The 20,494-nt window shown below is 37.3% G+C and overlaps 1 protein-coding gene across 14 annotated transcripts in view; it reads right to left on the bottom strand.

Annotated features, from left to right (window-relative positions):
* The window catches only part of ERC2 (ELKS/RAB6-interacting/CAST family member 2), a 402,457-nt gene that overhangs the window by 291,840 nt on the left and 90,123 nt on the right, over nt 1–20,494 (bottom strand). For all 14 annotated transcript variants that reach the window (XM_026792408.2, XM_074549878.1, XM_074549880.1 and 11 more), the window contains one exon: nt 18,076–18,243. In XM_026792408.2, coding sequence (XP_026648209.1) covers nt 18,076–18,243 — 168 coding nt within the window. The remainder of the gene's footprint in view (nt 1–18,075; nt 18,244–20,494) is intronic.

The following is a 20,494-nucleotide window of genomic DNA, read 5'->3' as shown; positions in this document are numbered from 1 at the left end:
GAAGTCAGATATGAAAACAATCCCTATCACAGCAATGGTCTTACACTGTCAGATATGTAAGGGATGCTTTCAGGAAAAGAATCAGCAGTGAAATAACTCCCAAAAACCACTTTCAACCACTGCAACCTCCAGGAACCAAGAGAGAGAGCCAAGATATGGGGACTAAATGAATAAAGTGTCCTCAACTGAGCTGAACACAGGACAAATCTGACTCTTCACAACAAAATCTTCCACCCACAGCTCTCTCAACTAATTTCCAAGAACCTCTAAGTCCTGCAGAGGCTTTTTTATCTACTTGATTCAATGTACTATCTGCTAAAAGGAAAAATATGCTGCAGAAATAAAACTATTATTTTATATCATAATGAAAAAACAGAAACAATCAGTGGGGAAGTGAGGGAACTATTTAGCTGCAAGAAAACAACATTTTGTTAACACATTTGAAAAGTGTTTTTATGCAAGAAGTCAGAGGAGCACCATGCCACAAAGGCACAAAAAAGTAAATAGTCTGATGGAGTGTAGAGCCAGGACAACAGGAAACTTGAGCACTTTCTGGAAAAACCTTTAGGAGCAAGATCTCTTCCAAAAATTCCCAAGGAAACATAATGACAGTTGTCCCACAGAAACTTGTGAAGTATTTTCAAGATTTCGGATAAACAATAAAGAACTGCTATTATAATTTATACTAGCAGGTTGGAAGGAAACCTGCAATATGATGTGCAGCATCTACAGAGCAGACCAACTTCTGTTAGTATTATTATAAAGATTATGCAAAAAATCTCATCAATGCCCCTAGAAAGAGCAGTGTACTCCGACTCAGGTAGCCTGTGAAAAGTTTCCCATATTCAAAAGGTCAAAGCAAAAGTTCAGCTGAGCAAAAGCAAAAAAAAAAACAACAAAAAAGGACATTTCAAATCATTTTTTTCAGAATGAAACCTTTCCCTCCTTCTGTTTCCTCAAAAAAGCAAATGTGAGAAAAACATGAACAGAACTCTAATGTGAAAACAAATAGACTGCATTTTTTAAGGGGCCAGGAGAAAGAAACCTCTACATATTTTTGTGCACAAAACAAACTCAAATTGTTGAAATACCAGAGTATGACATCTAAATAATACTAAATTGTCATATAACATTTAAGCTAAAAGATGTTGAGCATTAACTGCCAATTCTACCTTGGTAAAACACAAGATTTTTTTTTAAAGCAATTTAGGGTCCGGTCAGATGATCTCATGTAAACAATCAAAGTTGTTTAAAAACTTTTTCATCCTTGAACTGGAAATAACTATTCCTTAGCCAATATATCATAGCTGAAAGAAGGAAAAATGTCACCAGTTCACAACAGTGATAAGCAAAATGAATTGGCTGCAATGATTCCTGCAAATGAAACCACAATGCAATGATAAATTTGAGCCTTTTTAGCATCATAAGAAGGTTACTTTATTTTCCTGATCATCCCCCTAACCTTCCTCTTCCTCTCTGCTATCTATCTGGAATTCATCTTTCTTGAAGCTGGATGACTGCATTTCAGACAAGATCTCAGAGTTCATGAAGATATTCCCCAATTTCTGTAACAAATCTCTCTCCTGATACATTTTAGTATCAAATTTTCTACAGCCACATATTATTGGTGACTAACAGCATTCCTCTAACACACTATTACCTTTACCTAAACCTTTACACTAAAAAGTTCTGGGGTTTTTTGTCCCGAGGGGCATAATCCTGCATTTTGTACTACCCTAGGTGATCCATTTTTCTCACTTCAGAATTCAGGATCATCACCAGGGACTCCAATCTCAGGTGTGCGCCTCCAAATTCTGGCAAGCTGAGCAATGGCCTTATGAAATAATCCTCATTGCAGCATCAGGTCTTGAGATGTTTCACCAAGATTTTTGCCAACCTGATCTTTCTTCTCCCTGCTATCTCCACTGCTCCTCTGTTAGCCAATATTTCACCACTTCTACCACTCTTGTCCGACCTGAACATGGTACAGCATGGAAAGCCTTCCTAAGATTCAGCTAAATTAGGCATTATGTACATCTGTTGTTTAAAGATTAGTAGTCTTATCAAAAAAATATACTGCTTTAGCCTAATTTAGCCAAATTCATAACCAAAATGGAAGCACAGTGGTTCTCTAAAACTGAAAAGGTTTTTTCTGACACCAGAGAAATAATCTTTTATAGCAAATCCAAAGGGGAATAATCAGAATATGGTTTTGCTTCAGACATAAATGGATTTTTACAATTTCAAGCTTGCTATCCTGTCTGGGAAAGGGAGTCGTAAAATTCAGTTCTAAATCCTATGTTACCAATGAAGTTGCAAACTTTGGATTTTGTTCCAAAAATATCACCAGAATTCTTGCTTTTTCAATTGATTATGTTCAAAATACTCCTGTTGAAAGTTTCTGGACTTGAAAGTGTGTCTTTGAAATACTTCTAGGATTGAATCTTCTAGGATTTCAACCCTTTCAACAAAGATTATCCTTAAGTATAAAGACACAAACAATGGTGGAAACTATTTTCCAAACATGCTACAGAAAATATGGAAGAAAAATTCATCTAAAAACACTATTTTATCATTCATAACATTCTTTTTTGTGTATGTAGTAGATACATTTTCAGTTTATTCTTTTTGGTCTATATATATATATATAGTACATATATGTATACATATATATTCATGTATAGGCATATTCATGTATAAACAAATATTACTGCTAAAAAAATCAGGGTATAAATAACTTAACACAGAAGGAAAGGCTACATGAAATCAGATTTACTAGTCACAGGAATGAAACCTGAGTATGAAAATTCATTCCCCAATCTCTGACAGCTGACATGAACATGGAGCCTTATAAATCTGCCCTTTAAGAAAATTCTAAAAGTAAATAAATAAATAAAGTACTATTCCTCATCTGTTTTTCTTTTCCTGGAAAGCATTCTGAAAGTAATCTTTTTCCCAGACATGGATAATTCTGCACATGGGTGAAATTCTGCTCCTTTTTTCAATCTCCTCAAAAGACTGAGAAAACAAAGATACATTTCAAGAAACAGGACAATGCCAGGACACAAAAGGAATCTTAATGTAAAGTTTAGCATATGTTAACTACATAGGATCCTGCACTGCACTATGCAAAGTTAATTGTATTTATCAACATATAAGAGTATCTCTCAAGTGGAAACAAGGCAAAAAAACAAAACCAAAACCAACCCCCCAGAAAACCCTCACCTTTCAAACCAGTAAGTTATAAAAGACACGTGAAAGAAGTCCTAACACTTTTTTCTGCAGCTGCCAAAATGTCTTAAAGAACTTAGTGTCCCACTACCCCTTTAGTAAGGATGCTTTCTAAGAAGTGAAGAGCAGTTGGCTGGCAAGTAACAGCAACTATGTAAAATCTAATGAATTTATTAAATTTACATCTACTTCACATTGCATTACAAAAGCATATCTTTGAATACATAGGTATGTTAGCCTCTGATTTCTTCTTCTATAAAAAGCAGGGGAGTTTATGCCTATCATTCCTGAAAATTAAATTCAGGACACCAAAGTCAGCCTTTGTTCTTCCTGCACGTGTTATACCCCCAGTAATACCTCACCAGGCTGGCTGTACACTTGTGCAGATGCAATTAAGTGCCTCTGTAACTGAAACTTTCTAAACCTTTGTATTATTTATGCAAGAGAAACACAACCTTCTACCCTCATTCATGTCTACATTGGACTGCAAGACCTAACACAGGACTGAAAAAATTATTTAGTGAATTATATATAGATGTGATTTTGAATGTCAATCAAGTATGAAATTGATAGCACAGTGATAAAATAAAGCAATCTCCACACTTTCTTGTGATTTCTTTACATATACATACAAATTTTCAAATTTTATGTACACATGTTTAAATATTTAATTTCTTCAGCCACTAAAATTATACCATTAAGTATGTTCTTAACTGGATGGTTTTCCATTTTCTACATCTTAATTCCAAGTACCTGTCTAAAGATCTAAATTAGCATCATTATCCTAGGAACATATCAGACTAAATGAATCTAGGAATAATAAAATGCCTTGACCTTAACAGGCCTCCTGCACCAAAAACATTTAAAAGTGTACAAAAGATTGACTTCAGGTAATCCCACTCTTTAACATAATCTATTATTTTACATATGAATAAGGGTTCTTTTTCAGCACAACTGCTGGTTACAATTAATAATAGTAAATTATGCTAGTTTTATATATTCATATTTCTCCTGTGAGTTAAACAACACCAAGCATGAAAGGAACACAAAAATGCTCTTAATTAGCCTAGAGGTCATACACTATAAAAATCATTAAGCCACTGAAAAAGAGAAAACTTTGAAACAAAGGCAGGATCGTGAGTTTGCAGGTACAGTTCTAGAAAAAGGAAAATGTACATCATATATCAAACCTCACTGTACAGAATGCAGCCTTTAAATAACAGAGCAGCCTTGCCCTGGTCAAGTTTTCAACACTGGGTGGCAACCCTAAACACTGGTCTATAACTTTCCTGTCTCATTTAGAAAGAAATTAATTCAGGATTTCTCTCAAGCTTGACACTGGTTGAGAGAGCAAGTCAGAAAATTGTACATCACACAAAATTTCCAGTCTTTCTCTTTTAGCTTTTAATGGCAGATACCTGATTATGACACTACAACAAATATCTTTGAAGTGTTTAACTTACTAACACAGTTAAAGGAAAAGAAAAACAAAATCCTAAATATGCAATTCATAAAGCAGCATGTTTTCCTTAATTAATTTTCTCAACATTTACAATATCTTTACTAATTCTCTGTAACTGGATATATTCTGGATCTATTCTCAGAGAATCTGTGTAGAATAAACATTTGAAACATCTTAAAGACTAACTAAAACCATCTTTCTATACACTGCAAGGCAAATGATTTTTGGATGTTTTGCATTTTTATGCTAAATAGTGCAGCTGCAATTGATAAAAACCAATCAAGTTAATTTAAGTCAATCATGTCCAGGAGGTTCTCATCACTTGCGTAAAAACGCTCTCACACTCACTCAAAGACTTTACCACAGCAAGTACCTCCCCCACACTCAAATTTTGATACCTTAAAGTCCCCTCAGCATCTTATGCAACAAAGAAAAGAAAATATAATTCTTATGGAATAAGCATATTTATAGTTTTACCATACAAATCGAACTTCTATGTTTCATTTGAATACAAACATAGAACCACTTGAGCACAAATATGACCCGTCCCACTGAGCACCACTGTACCTTGAGTGCACATCAAGGCACTGGGTCAAAGGCAAAGCAAACTTCTAGCACTGAGAATGCACAACTGTTACCCTCTAATACACAATCTGGACCACATTACTGAGATCATATGTTTTGAATTTAGTTTTTGATTTATCAATATGGCACATCACAGCTGCCATCCTGAGCTCTCTCTCAGCTGCTGCATTTGACATTTTAAATGATGATAGCTTATATTTTTAAATTTTGCACTATTGCCACTACATTTTAAACCTATGAAACTATAACAACCATGCAAGAACTCTTTGCTAGATGGGAAAAATCCAAAATTACAGATCTGAAATCTGTGTTTGATTCTTACCCATTTGGCCAACCCCCATGTGCATGTGACTGCAGACACTTTTCAGCCAGCTCAAAAATAATGAAATAAATAAAGAGAGGAGTATGCCATGTCCTTATTCCTGTTCCCTTGGAGATGATTATGGGGTTCTGGCAGTATCTGGAGATGGAAGCAGAGAATCACATCAACTGCCCTGGATCTCTCTTTCCTCCAGGAAGAGGTGAAAACAGGTGGCAGCAGGTGCTATGAGATTGACAAACTGCTGCCACAGCTTCTTTGCATGTTCTTTTTGAGAAGCTGCTCACAAAAACCATTTGCCCATTTGCCCACTGTTCCAACAGAAGTAAACAAGGAAAACACAACAACGTCAAGAAAATTCATCTACCAGTAATCCTGCAACTGACCAAGACAGGGCTTTAAAAACATACCCTCATCTTCAAATCATATAAAACTACATCTATCTTTGTGAAGAAAGATAATTTCCCAATTATATTTGTCCTACAGTTGTCAAAAGGTTTTTTGTTGGGTAGGAAAGGTTCTTTTTTTATTGACAGACTACTATGTCAGGTTTTTTTTAGTACACTGAACTGTTAAATACCACATCAAATACTACGATAAGCTTTTCATCAAACTGTTTATCTTAGAACAGTAAGTGGATAATAGTTCTTGGACTTATGTATGACTAATAATAACTATTGGAATTAATAACACATTGCCACTCCAAACTCATGTTCTAGAAATGCTTCTTTTGGTTATGCATCAGAACTCAAAATGCTTCACAACAACAGCAAAGCCAGCAGCAAACAAAGCCAGCTGACTGAACAGGCAGCACATGCCTGGGGGATGTGGAGCCAGCCTCTGGAACACACTCAGAGCTCAGCTTAGACGTGGGTATCTCCAGCTGAATGTCCCAGGATGGTTGGGAACTGACACACACAGTGTACCTGCAGAGGCTGAGCACCAGCCTGTGCACCCTGACAAAAAAGCCACAGCAAGATCTCAGTGCTGTCTTCAACACTTACTGAGTGGAAGGGCATGAGAAGGCAGGGCCAGGCTCTTCTCAAGGGAGCATTAGGCAGGGATGTGACAAGTGGAACATGGAAATTCCACCTTGACATAGGGAAAACATATTTGTGGTTTGGTTTTTGCTATTTTTTTACCACAAGCTTGGTCAACTAGTGAAGCAGGTGTCTAAATAGGTTATGGAAAATCCATCCGTGAGGTATCCAAAACTTGGCTAGATGCCATCCTGAGCAACCTACAATAACTAAAACCTACTTAAGATCAGAAGCTTGGGCTAAACAACCTCTAAGCAGGCCTGACATCACCCTGTGAAGCACCCACAGGCCAATCCTCCCTGAGGATTTCCCCATGGGCACCCAGCAAGTGGGTAGATTGAGTATGAAATGCACACAGAGGAGAGAGTTAGAAGGTCCCAGAACTCCAGCTATCCTGTAATTGTGTTCATAAGGTGAGAATTTATTGCATACCTGAGCTTTTACCATCCTTTACACAATGAAGGTGAACAAAGATGATCTCTCAAGGCTTCTACTTGTCTAAAAACCATTAGAACCACTACAGAAAGGATTATTGGAAAAGAAAGTTTGCCAGTAATTCCAGAAAATGAACACTATAATAAAAAATACTTAATTATCCAATGAATATAAACACAGGGGAAACAGATTTCAAATCAAACTATCAGCAGCCCATCAAAAATACAGCTTTTCCTGGGGAGAAATTACCCAGAAATTCATAAATCTACACCAGTTACTAAAAATCACCTTCTTGTCTGTCATTTATCTGGAAATGGCTTCCAAGATTATTCCCTCTTCATTATGACCCTTCCAGGGATCAATATAATCAATGCAGTTCCCTGGATCCTCCTTGTTGCCTTTTGTAAGACATTGGCTTTCTCCCAGTTCTCAGAAGCCTCTCCCAGTTCCCACCACTTTCCAAGGGTAACTAACACAATGCCACCAGCCCTTGTAGGTGCATTCCAGCAGGGCCAAGGGACTTGTGTGTGTCTGGGTTCTTTAAATATCCCCTGAGCTGATCCTCTTCCATCAAGGATAAGTTTACCTGGCACTGGACTTCTGTAGTGGTTTCAGAGACCTAGGGCTGCTGAAGGTTGGTTTTCCCAGCAGTGATCAAGGTGAACAAAGCACTCAGTACCCGGACTGTCTCCATCTCATTCAGGATCAGATCTGCCCTCCTCTGAGGGACTCCGTACTTTCCTCAGTCTTCTGCTACTGCTGTGCCTGTAAAAACCTTTCTTGTCCTTTCTATCTCCTGTTACACTCAAGTCCAGATGGGCTTTGTCTTTCTAAACCCTAAACCTGATTCTCAGAGAGGGTCTTCCCATTTCTCCCAGACATTTGTGCCTGCTCCCACCCCATGTCACTCGTTTTCTTCATAATTACAGAAGTACAACTGCTGATTTTGATAATACAAAACTGATCATTTATAAAAATGCACGGTAGCAAAATATTCTCCTCTATTTTTAACAATTCCTGAAAGCATTCTTTGCCCAGGAAAATCATACATCATTCAAGCTTATCCTCTCACTAGATATATGACAGCACGCTTCAAACGTTATGACAGAAGATGACACAAAGTAGAGTGGATGCTGCTGCCAGACTGCTGGCACACAGAATCCCTCTGGAGGAGAAAAAGGCAACAGAGGCCACTGGCACCTCAGTGCAGAGAGGCCTGGACTCGTGTTTGGCTCAGAAGCCAACTCAGCTGCAGGGCTGGGCACAGCCACGAGCCACCAACACACACGGGTCTGGGTCAGGTCTGGCAAAGATTTCCTGCCTGATTGAAAATGAGTTTATTTGGTCCAATGGCGCTTCTCCTAGGAATGGAGGGCAGGTTGACCACACATGTGCCTGTCTTTATTTGTGGCCTGACACTTGGCTGGATAAACTTCATTATGTTTTTGGTTATGCTTAAGAAAAGTACTGTCAATTGTTTCCAGTCTGTTGCAAACATAAACCTCCAAGCTGTATTAAATATGTACTATTGTATTACCACAATGTTATGAAATCATGCATAAAATCCTAAAATGGGATAAAATAAAGGGAACGTGTCTTCCCCTCCTCCCCTTCCCCACAAATCCTGGCAACATTTCAAAATAAACAAGGAACCAAACCTAGACTTCTATTGAAAGGTCAACCAGCACCTGAGTCAAGGGAAGATAAAACTGGCCTAAAACAAAAATAAACATATTATTTAGTAAGTGGAAACCAATTTTCTCTTTTATCACAAATGCAGAAAGATTAAACAGCTCCAAAATGCAATATCTTAGTAATTACCTGTGCTTAGTAAGGAAGAAAATGGAATTATTTTGGCTGAAAGAATAAAACAAAATTTAAACTTGACTAAAAAATTAAATCAATAGTAAAAGAAAAGATAACTTTATTGTAATTCAAATAATGTGGAACTGACAATGTATTGAGAATTAAGATTTCCATCTTTTATTCCCACACGTTCTCATCTCAGGAACTTTACTGCTCCTGACATAAAGCAGAGAAATTTAGCTATAGATATTCAAAGACAGAAAAGAATGTGGAACCATGACACAAAAATACATGTTCTGTTTGAAATTCAGTGTAGCAGGGCATCCATTAACAACTGTGCACTATGTTATGTTTTAGAGTTCCAAAACATGTAAAAGATCAGTGAAGTGCAGTCTGGAGCTCAAATATACCTGGGCCCACCTTTCTCTACAGTTTCCTGCCTTGCCCAGTAAGGACTCTGCTTATTTGTCCATGATTTTGCTATTTATCTAAATTTAAAGGTGAAAGATGAGCTTCCAGTACGAATCTTTCCAGCAGTAATCCATCTTCCATGCAAGCCCCTGACCAAAGAATTACTTCTGTTCCGCTGGATATGGCACACGGGCATCATGAACATTTCTTGTAGAAAGGAAAAAAGAATCTTAGCAATTCCTATTGCTGTTGGTTGTAATTGCTACAGACATTTTTCGTATTATATTATTTCTTCTAAGTTTTAAGGGAAAATTTGTGTCCTCCATGCAGAGTATTTCAATGACAGTGTTTCTCCAAATTTACTACTGAAAAACAATAAATATTTTGGAATAGAAAGTAACTTTCCCCGACCTTGCTACAAAAATGTTTTAATTTCAACCACAAAGAGTACCTATATTTTGAAAACAGAAAAATATTATTTATGCAAAAGATTAGAAATCTGTAGAAACAGGCAGATATAATAGATACGGATTTTAATTTCAATTAGGGATTATAGGAAAACTCTCTATTTATAAATACTATAATCTTTTCCAGAATCCAAATTAGTGTTCTTCCAAAACGTTCAGAACAATGAGTAAGTGATACAGCATAAAAGTTAATTAACTAATGGAAAGTATTTTAAGTATTTTCTTGGAACTTCAACAGTTTAAACAGTTGAAAGGGGAAAACAAGCATGCAGTGAATGTAGGCCTGAACTGTTTTTATTTACACACTCCTCAGTCTTTCCCATCCTGTACTGATCTTGTGCCTGATCTCACAGCACAGGGCAGCTGGAAAAAAGCGGTCTTTAATAGATAAGAAACAGCTGTTACGCTTGTTTGACTTGAGGAAGAATTTGAAAAACAAAAGTAAAAGGACATGAGAATAAAATGAGTCCTCATAAAGCAATACTTGCAGAATTGCTCCAGCCTATTTCCAGCCAGCCCTGCTAACAGCACCTGACATGCACCTTGCTTGTATCAAACTTACCCCCACTGAAAGGCAGAAAAAAAGGGGATTGAGCAAAGGCAATACTGTTTCACAAGCACTTATGAATAACTACAAAATCAACCTTTTTTAAAGGAAAGTTGTTACTCAACGGGGGGGAGGAGGGACCAACACCACACATTTTAAAAATGTCAGAATTAAGATTTGCCTCTACAAATACAGCCTGACTTCTTATGTTAAAACAGGCAGCCGGAAGAACTCTACAATAACACAAATCAAAGCATCCTATGCATCTTATTCCATCTTCTGATCTACCTCTCAATCCAACTTGACGCAAGTACCAACATTTTCAAAACTCAAATACTTGACCTGTAAACCCCAGATTTCATCTTGTTAGGTCTTAATTTTACAATACTTAGACACATTTCTAACAGATATTGTGTTAGCAGAATTCTACTGATTCAGATAATGTTTAAGCAGCTCTGTACATGAGCACAGATGTTCCTGTCCCCGTGCTCTTACATAACAGCATCTCCTACAACCCCCCTCCACAATTTCATGCTCTTTTCACTTATTTCCTACTGATTTAGTAGAATGCCTATTTTTCTTCTTTAGATTTATTCTTAATGCTTGACAAAAATTTCCTCTTGTTTCCTTGCAAATACTTTTTACCTACAACAATGACAAATCTTTCAAAAATTTTCACAGACTGCATTACTTGATTTTAAGTGTGGAAAGTACTGGAGAAATGTAAAATATTATGTAATTATATCATGTTATCATTTGGGACATGAAGTGTAGAAGTTCTGTTGGTCTGAGCTGATCTTATATGAACACTTCTCTAAATATTAGCAGGTTACTTCTGAAACCACTCATCTTTCAGAAGCTCAGATCCTTTTACTTTCATTGTCCACTGTGATACCAAGAACTAGAAAACTCTTTCCTTCTAAAAGTTAAACAAGGGGGAAAGGAAGAAAACAAACAACCCACATCACATAATCAGAAAGGAAAATATTATTCAGAATCCTATCAAGAAAATAATCAAAAAGCGATATGAGGTCTACTGTCAGTATAAGCATATCTAAAGATTTCTGGATGACCACAGCTGCAGAAGCTTTTTCATTCCAAATGGACCATACTCCTACTTTAAACTATGTTGCTGTTGTAAGCATGTTGGGTTTTTTTTTTTCCCCTCAACAGAGACAGAAGAAGGCTGAGAATTCATCTTTGCACCTTCTACACTTTGAGTGTTTGGGTTAAGAGCAATTGTGAGTTAAGGACTCTTACCAGTGTTAGGAAGAGGACATTCTGAAAAATGAAATCACAAATTTAACAAGTCTAAGTGGTTCTAGCCTTTTCTCCCCAGTCATCTCTTAAGCAGAAAACCCAAAAATTATGCAAAACTGCTTCAATAACTTCTCCATGCACTTTGTCACTATAGCAATAAGTGCAAATCATTAATTGTTTCAGACTGGTTATTGTTATATCTATTGGTTATTCTGCTAATTACAACATTTTTGTGTTCCCCTTGGGTTTGCATCCACCTGGTGAAATTTCAGTGCTGTTTTGAAGTGTATTTTCCTTTGCATTTCTTGTATATGGCACCACTACACCAGGATCATAACTAGGCCTCTTTAGATCAATCACAATTTAAGCAACAGTTATGGTATACAAAGAATCATTTTTTAAGCAATCCTACCCAAGTTCCTCTTCAAACATCTCCAGTTAGAGCAAAGCATTTCAATTAGTAGCTAAGAGTACCAATATTTTTCTAATCATTTCCATCCACTAGTGACTTATCTTATCAGAGTAAATTTTGCTTGGTTATAAAAGCCCATTAAGGCTGTCTAACTGAATATTGTTTTCAATGGCAACAAGGTAATTTTCTGTAAAACTAAGAACTGGGGTGGTGGGCAGGAGGCAACTACACTTTAATTTTCTCTTTCATTCAATAAAATAGATGAAAATGAGAAGTGTTTTGACAGCAAGATAAATCTAGCAATCATCAAAATATTTGTGCCAAATCAGTTGCATGAATTCTTTACACACCAAATACAGACTCCGTTCTTTCTACTTTCCCATTTTCTCTTTAACTTTGTTTTCTGGCCTCTGGGAACTACTTTCTACAGGCCCTGAAAATGGAACTCTCTACTCTTTCAGTCACCTTGCTCACAGAAAATTCTGTTTCAATTTCTTTGAAATTAAAATAATGGTGTCCCCATAACAAAGAATATTAAAAACAATAATGAAGAATGGATTCAGTCAAGGGGAATGGGGTTGTGCGTATAAGATGAATCAGGTATTTGAGAGAGCTTCATTTGTGACACCATAAAGCCACTGGAAAATGAGTCTTAGGAGGTCACAAGTGCAATGTCCAACTAAAAGCACAGAGATCTGGAAATCAGATCAGGACAACTGATATGCCTCTGAACAGTCCTGAAATCAGAATCCAAGAGGCAGATCGACACCAAAAGAAAAAACAAAAATTAAAAGTCTCCCAGATTGCTTCACAGTTTAGCTCTGTTTAGATACAGCAATTTGATAACCTATGAGTTCTTTCAGCTTGACTCTGAATTTACCGCTCTGCCACTGCACTCCTCTCTCCTCTCTGAACAGCCATAGGGCGTACAAAATGTGGCTGCTGCACAGAAACTGAAATGTCTGGCACATTCCACCTGAGACAAAGCTGCACTCGAAATGTGGAACCCTTTGTGAAGAGAGCAGTGGACAGCTGCAGAGCGGCAGCAAAGGGCAGCCTGGTGTCCAGAACAGCGCTTTGTGCCACGGGTGATCCTCCCTTCGCACGCACAGCACATCCACCAGAACAATGCCCTGGCAGCACAGCAAAGAGACCACACTGAAAGATCTGGCCCAGCCTGATTTGAAACAAGAAAAATCACAAAACAATAGGAAAACACGATTTCAAAGTAAAACTATAACGGAGAAAAACAAAAATGTGAGAGTGAAATAACCGTAGTTATACCATTATTGTTGTAAAATTAAAAGCAGATTTACATTTCAAGAAATATCAAATATCAACATTGTAATAGAAAGAAAAATAAAGTTTTTTTAGTCTTGTTCCAAGTATTTTGTGCTGTCTGCTTTTATTTGCTCTTTATGCAAACTAAGAACTGCCAAGAAGTCAATCATTTCACAACCCTTCTTTATAAACAGATTTGTTTAAACAAAAAAAGCAGATTGCAATAAATAACTACCATAATCACCCTCTCCATTTTTATTAGGTTTTCTATATTAATATGTGTATGCTGAACACATCAGTTATTCAGTTACAGTACAGACTTTACCTATTTTTCTAATCCATTTCCTCCATTGACAGGACTATGCTCACAATTCACAAAACTTCTTTGTAGACATTTACTTATTTCACAGTTCATTAACCTTCAAACAGCACACCTGCCAGTTTGCAGGTGTGTTATCTAAAGCAATGATACACTAAGTGCTAAAGTATGTTTGTGTCAGAAATGCTTATGAAATCAATGTTTTTCTCCACTGAGCTACCCAGCTGAGTTGAATTTATTTGCATCAATTTATAATAAGTTTTTATCCTGATGTTAAGTGCAGTAGTTAAGCACCAGTCACTGCAAATGTGCACAAAAAAGAATCAAACTCTACTGTCCACCATTTCTGAATGTATACAAATGGCTGTGTTTAATCTTTTTAAATAATTGAAAAGGATTATTCACTCTTTAACTTCTTTCCTTCTGCAGTAACACTACAAGGCCTCATTTAAAAATTAACATCTTTTAACAGCTTTTTCACACAGCAGGGAAAACCTCATCAAGCGTCGTATTCTTCCTTTTAACAGTTCTCTGTGGAGCACAGTGACATTTTCAGTTTTCTGTGGCTGGACTAGCCTTACATTGGCTCATTTTCATCTGACCTCAGGGTTTTCACATCATTAATAAAGAGATAATCAAAACAAAGGGTATATACATTAGGGTAGGAAAATTTTGCATAGTTTGGCACTATTATCATATATGACCTTAAAAATGGAACAAAATGAAATGCACGTAGCAGAGGTGGTGAACCTTCTAAGGACTGCTTCCAAACATTTTTCCTACTGGCAGCAAACCATTTTCAGACCTCCCAACTCTGGCCACCGTGATAGTTACTGCTGTATGGGGTTTATTTCTTTTTGTTTCAACTGTCAAAAAAAACTTCAAGTGATAGCTTTTTAAGTCAACTAAACATATTGAAATCAAAATAAAACACTGACATCACTGGGACAACAGAAACACCACTCAAAAAGAACACTGTGTTTAGATTCTAGGCTTGTTTACCAATGGTTTTAACTTCTTTCACATTATGTCACAAAGTGCCATTGCACCTGAAATCTGACCAAAAACCCATCAAAAAAAATTCAAGTGCCCTCTTATTTCTGATGATCTGGTACATCACACATCAACCAACTAAATCTGCTAGTCATGCCTCAATAGTAGTCAGTATTCTTCAGGATGAAGATCATCATAACTCTGCTTAGACTTCATTTCTTCCTGCTGAAACCAACTGTACAAGCTAGAGCTCAAACTTAAACTACACTTTTAAAGCAGTAAAATTTTTCTGAGCTAATTTTGCTAAGATATCATTAAAATTCCAAACATGAAATTATACTCCAAAAAAATCCATTCTACTCAATAACAAACACTGGTAGAATTTGCCAAGAAATAGAGTGAAACCAACGAACTTCCAGGGATACATGAACTAAAAAGAAACTGTTACATGTTACTTGTAAGCTTCATGCCCTACCACACCTGGCTTGTCAGAACCTTGTAGGTAGGTGGAGGGCTGGCTATCAAGTGGAATCAGGACACTCCAGCAGAACCAGCACTGCATCCCAGGGGTTAATACTGCATCCAGTCCTGTTGCATGGCTTCATTCATGATCTGGGCATTGGGGTAGGGTGCAGCCTCAGCAAGTGTGCTGGTGGAAAAAATGTGGAAAGGGCAACTGACACACCAGAGGGTCGTGCTGCTGTTCAGAGGGATTCTGACAAGCTGGAGAAATGTGCTGTCATGAACCTCATGGAGAGAAAGGAGAGCTAAAGTCCTGAACCAGGAGAGAAACAATGCCAAGCACTCACACGTGCTGGAGTTCACTCAGCTGGAAAGCAGCTGTGCAGTAAAGGACCTCGGGGTCCTGGTGGCCACGATGGTGAACACCAGCAATGTGGCCCTGCAGGGACACACTAAAAGCATCCTGGGCTCATTAGGGGTTTAGAGAGCTGATCCTTCTCCTCTATCAGTCACTGCTCAGCCCACACCTGAGATATCATGTCCAGCTCTGGGCATACTGAAGACAGCCCAGTGAAAGGCCATAGAGAAACTAAAGGATTAATTAAGGGCTTTATTAAAGCTTTGGAGTACCTCTCATATCACAAAAGCCTGAGAGAGCTGAGCTGTTTAGCCTAGCAAAGTGAATGGGACATCTTATCACTGTGTATAAATATCTGAAGGAAGGCTGTAAAGATGGAGCCAGACTCTTCAGTGCTGCCCAGTGAGAGGACAAGATGCAATGGGCACCAACTGAAACCCAGGGGTTTCCCTATGAACACTGGAGACACTCACACTGACCCATGTGGCCCAAAGAGGCTGGAGAGTCTCATGCCTTGAGATATTCAAGAGACATCTGGGTATGGTCCTGGACAGCTGGCTCTAGGTGGCCCTGCCCAAGCAGGGGGTTGGACCAGATGAGCTCCAGAGCTCCCTTCCCTTCAACCACGACATGATTCTGTGAATTACATCCCGTTGCACCATATGCAGCTGCTTCAGCAAAACCTTAAGATAACCATTAAGCTAAATAATAATAAAACACTTCTTATGAAATAACTGAGAGCCTGTGGAGGGTTTCTTTTATTACAGGATTTACTATGCTAATTTAATTACAACAAGGTGATTACAGAGTAATCCTATTTAGGCAGGAAGTTGACACTGCAACTCTGAACACCTTACTCAGCACAGGATTAGAACTGCCTTTCGGTGGTCATGCTCACCTCCAGAAAGAAGCACTTCAAGGCAAGTTATGAATATGTTTAAGGACACAAGATTGTACAAAAACTGTTCTACAAATAGACAGTGTAATAAATAGACACGTAGAAATAAAGGCGTGTGGCTTAATGCAGGCCAAAATGTTATTGGCTTTCCTCATATGGGAATGACCAACAACAATAGTTTGGACAGTACAACATTTCTTCCCTAATGACTTCCACCTGCTGGAGGGCTGCCATTTGCCCTGCATCTCCCTGCAGCTGCTTTCCCATGTGCTGCTGGAAGCAATTGGCCTCCCTTTAGATAAGACCTGAGGCCTGGAGATGGATGATACAGTTGCTCTAAGCAACCAAAAATCTTTTCCCAGTTCCTAGGGACTCAGACGTGCTGTGTCTAGAAGCACTGCTGAACTGCTACCACAGCACAGTCTAGATCATGTAAAAGGTTCAAGCTCAACAGCCTTGTGCAGAAACTGAGAAGAGGAATAAGATTCCTGCCAGAAGCCAATTGTTTCTCCACCAGGATTGCAGAATCCCTCATCAAGAACACTGTAATTCATTTTTGTACCACTGCCCATCAGCCAGCCAGTTTGTAACACACTGAATGCAAACCAGTGTGGTAAGGGAGTAGGAATTCCAATCAGTGGAGAACCAACGGAATTTATCACCATCCTCAGCACTATGACAGGTCATACAAGCCTTGCAAAACAGATTTGCACAGCCCAGGATTTAAAATACTCAATCTTTCCTACTCAAATGCTAGATTGAAATTGCTAGAGTCTTTATCCTTGTTCTGTTATGATTAATTTGTATTATACACATATGATAGTTGGCGCATAAAACACAAGCTGGAAATGCCAAATTTCATCTGAAAAAAGGGATAATCAGAATCTCAGAAATATTTACTTCCTATTTCCACAAGAAGGATGAGTCTAAGCCATTTTTTTCCTAACTAGACTTTTGAAACATTCTATCAAATTCCTGTATACCTTATAATAAACTTCTCTGAATAGAAAACATTTGCTCTGTATGACTAAATTCCACAGGTATTTGTTTCCTGAAAGAAACAAACACATTAAAAATAAAATCATGAAGTTTTAATAGCAATCAATCTAATCAGTATTGTGTGCTCCAAGCCTATGGAGTTTTTTAAAACACTAGGAAAATAGTTAATGGACATATTAAACACTGGATTTACATATTCCCTTAAATGTGACAACCACCTCAAATGGGTATTCCATTTTTATCCATATTTTTATGGTCTTACTTTGTAGATACATAAATAATTAATACACTGGTCCATTTTAAATTACTCATAGTTTAAAATAAATGTTGACTGCACTTGAAAAAAGTAACAAGAGATGAACAATATGCACCTTTCAACAGACCCCTTAAAAATACATCAATGGCTTCATCCTTCAGAACAGAAATACACAGAAGTAAGGGGCATCAACCAGAGCAACCAACAGAGAAACTCATATGAGCAATCAGGTCATCATACCACAGCAATCAAGTCATTAAGGTCCACCTCCCTCCACTGAAGCCAATGAGAATTAGACACAAACATTTTCTTAAAAGGCAATCATAAGCACTTAAAAAAAGTTCTAGAATGAGAGCTGGTGTACTACCAGAATTATATATACACCAAATACACTGGCATTTAAATTGTTTTCGATTAATCATTATTCTTTAACAACTTTCCTGTTACACAGACTTGAATCAAACACATCAAAACCTTGATACTGGCCATGAACTCCATATTTCTATTGCATTTCATGATTAGGAAATACAATACCTCTGTCTGAAGTATGGCAGCTCTCTGTTCTTTGGCAGTAAGGGACTCTTTAAGCACTTCAATGTGTTGCTTGCAATCTGAATTCTGATTGCTAAGGGTTTCAAGCTTAGTTTGTAAGGCAAGAAGTTCTGATTCTTTCTTTGAGAGTTCTTGTTTCAGTTGATCAATCTGCAGTGGGGGGAAAAAAGTTAGGTCATTAATTTTGTCTCAAATTCATAGCTCCACTGGATATCTGAAAGGTGTGAATGACCATGATATGACAAATCAGACACCTGTGAATGCTGAAAGAGAATTAAGGTTCAGACTTTTTACAATCACACCTTCAATTGTGTTTTTTGCAATTTAATGCACTCTGTCTAAGAATGAATGCCTTGTTGTTGCAGAAGTTAAAAGGAAAATCTTAAAGATGATTTAGTCTATAAATTCACCACGGACCTCACTTAAGTTCAAAGGCATGTATCCCATGTGAGGCAAGTCTGGCAAGACAGCAAAAATGCACAGCAAAAAAAGTGTTCATAAAAGCATAAATTCAGTCCTTCCAACAGCATGATTCCCATGACTTATCATTGGCCAGAATGAATCAGGAATTTTTTAGGAGTCTGATAAAGAAAAAACAGCATCTTAGCAGAGGAAAACAGAAAAGTGGACTTTTAACCTTACTCCTCTTCATGCAAATTTGTTGCTGCCCACCATCCCCACCTCCTATTTTTCTCCCTGGCAGTTCACATGGAATTCTCAGGTAGTAGAAAAGCCAAGCCAAGAAGACTAACTTAAGAGAAGTCTGGGGAAAGCATTATACCAAATTCCACACAATGAAAGGGCTCCGAGATAATAAAAGCTTATCCCAGAGGAAACAGCAGAAACACAAGACTCAGACAGGGCTTCTGAATTTAGGTGAATTTAAGGTACATCAGTAAATGTCATGGAATTATGATTACTCTCCTCTTTCCACAATGATAAATAGGAATAATAGCCAAATAACACAAAATTATGGTGGATTTAGAATACAATAATCAGAGCAAAGCACTGGACTATATACAGAATGATGTGTATAGGTGAAAGGATGGTGAATTAGGTGGCACATAACTACTCCCAAATTCCTGTGGTATAACACTGGTCACCAGCTGAATCCAGATGCATCACCTCATGAGGATTATTTGAAATAAAATGCCCCAGGGCATTTGCATAACTCAGAGAAACCACCTCCTTTATATGAAGAGCTCTTTTCCATGTCCCAACAGACACTTGAGATGCAAGAAATCTAGAAGTGGTAGATGGAAGATGATTCAAAAATCCCCAGGGGAAAAAAAAAGAATATCCACAGATCCACAGGTTGATCCTACTCAACCACATTCCAAAGATCCACATACTAAAACATTTCATAAATTCAGTGTTCTATGGTACTGGAAATATTTGCTGCTGATCAAAATGCTTCTATTTTGTTTTACATTGCAAGTGCATACTTTAAAATTAAATTTAAGGCAGTGATTCTTCCAACTACAGTCTGTACGCATGTCTTAATATATTTATTCCTTATTTCTTTTTATAAATCTTTTTATAATATGTTTGCATCATGGCTTAAGGTGCTCAGATAGTCACCCATGAGCTACTGTATAGAATCAAGAATCTACCCTGGTACTAAAAATAAATCACCTTAAAGTCTGAAAAAATCAAAATGAAAAAAGAAGCATACAAAAATCAGACATGAGGAAAGACTGCAATTAAAAGCTGCTAGAGAAAGCTTTCTCTGGAAAGCAAACCACCTTCCTCCATCCCTTGCCAGAGCATGTAAGCAAGTATGGCAACCAAGAGAAAATGGATAGAAAATGAACAATGGGAAAATCTGTCTGCAAGACACAAAGACAAAATGTAGATCTGCAGCCAATCTGAATTACATCACAGGCTTTATATGAGATGCATGTGAACATCACAGATGCTTAATCTCTTCTAGAAACTCTTCCCCTTCTCTCCATGACACAACCCACACCCTGAGAAATAATAAAAAAAATTTTAAAAGGCTTTGCTTTCATTGCAGGTGTGTTCTTTGTGTTTTAGAAACAGAATCTGTTTAGTGTAAAGTTCTGGCTACAAGATCTACAAATTGTCAGGAGTTTAAGAATGTGTTACAGCTCTCAAAAAAAATATTAAGAGTTAAAACACGAACCAAATGCAGAGAGATTGTTGAATAAATATGCTGATGTCTTTTAAAAATAAATTATCATGGTGGAAATGTACTAAGATCTCCATTTTAAAAATTTCCACAAAAATAAAGTCATAATAAAAACATATAAAACTTATATTAAGAAGTTTTAGTCATGGGTATATTCACTTTTTTAAAGTTCTGCAGTATCTCAGAGTGTAAAAAAACTAATTAAAGAGAACATGAAATAGATTTTTGCCTCTAGCAGATATACAAACC

The sequence above is a fragment of the Zonotrichia albicollis genome, chromosome 12 (genome assembly GCF_047830755.1).
Source record: "Zonotrichia albicollis isolate bZonAlb1 chromosome 12, bZonAlb1.hap1, whole genome shotgun sequence".
Lineage (NCBI taxonomy): Eukaryota > Metazoa > Chordata > Aves > Passeriformes > Passerellidae > Zonotrichia > Zonotrichia albicollis.
The sequence above is the reverse complement of the archived record's forward strand: the minus strand, read 5'-3'. Positions and strand labels throughout refer to the sequence as shown.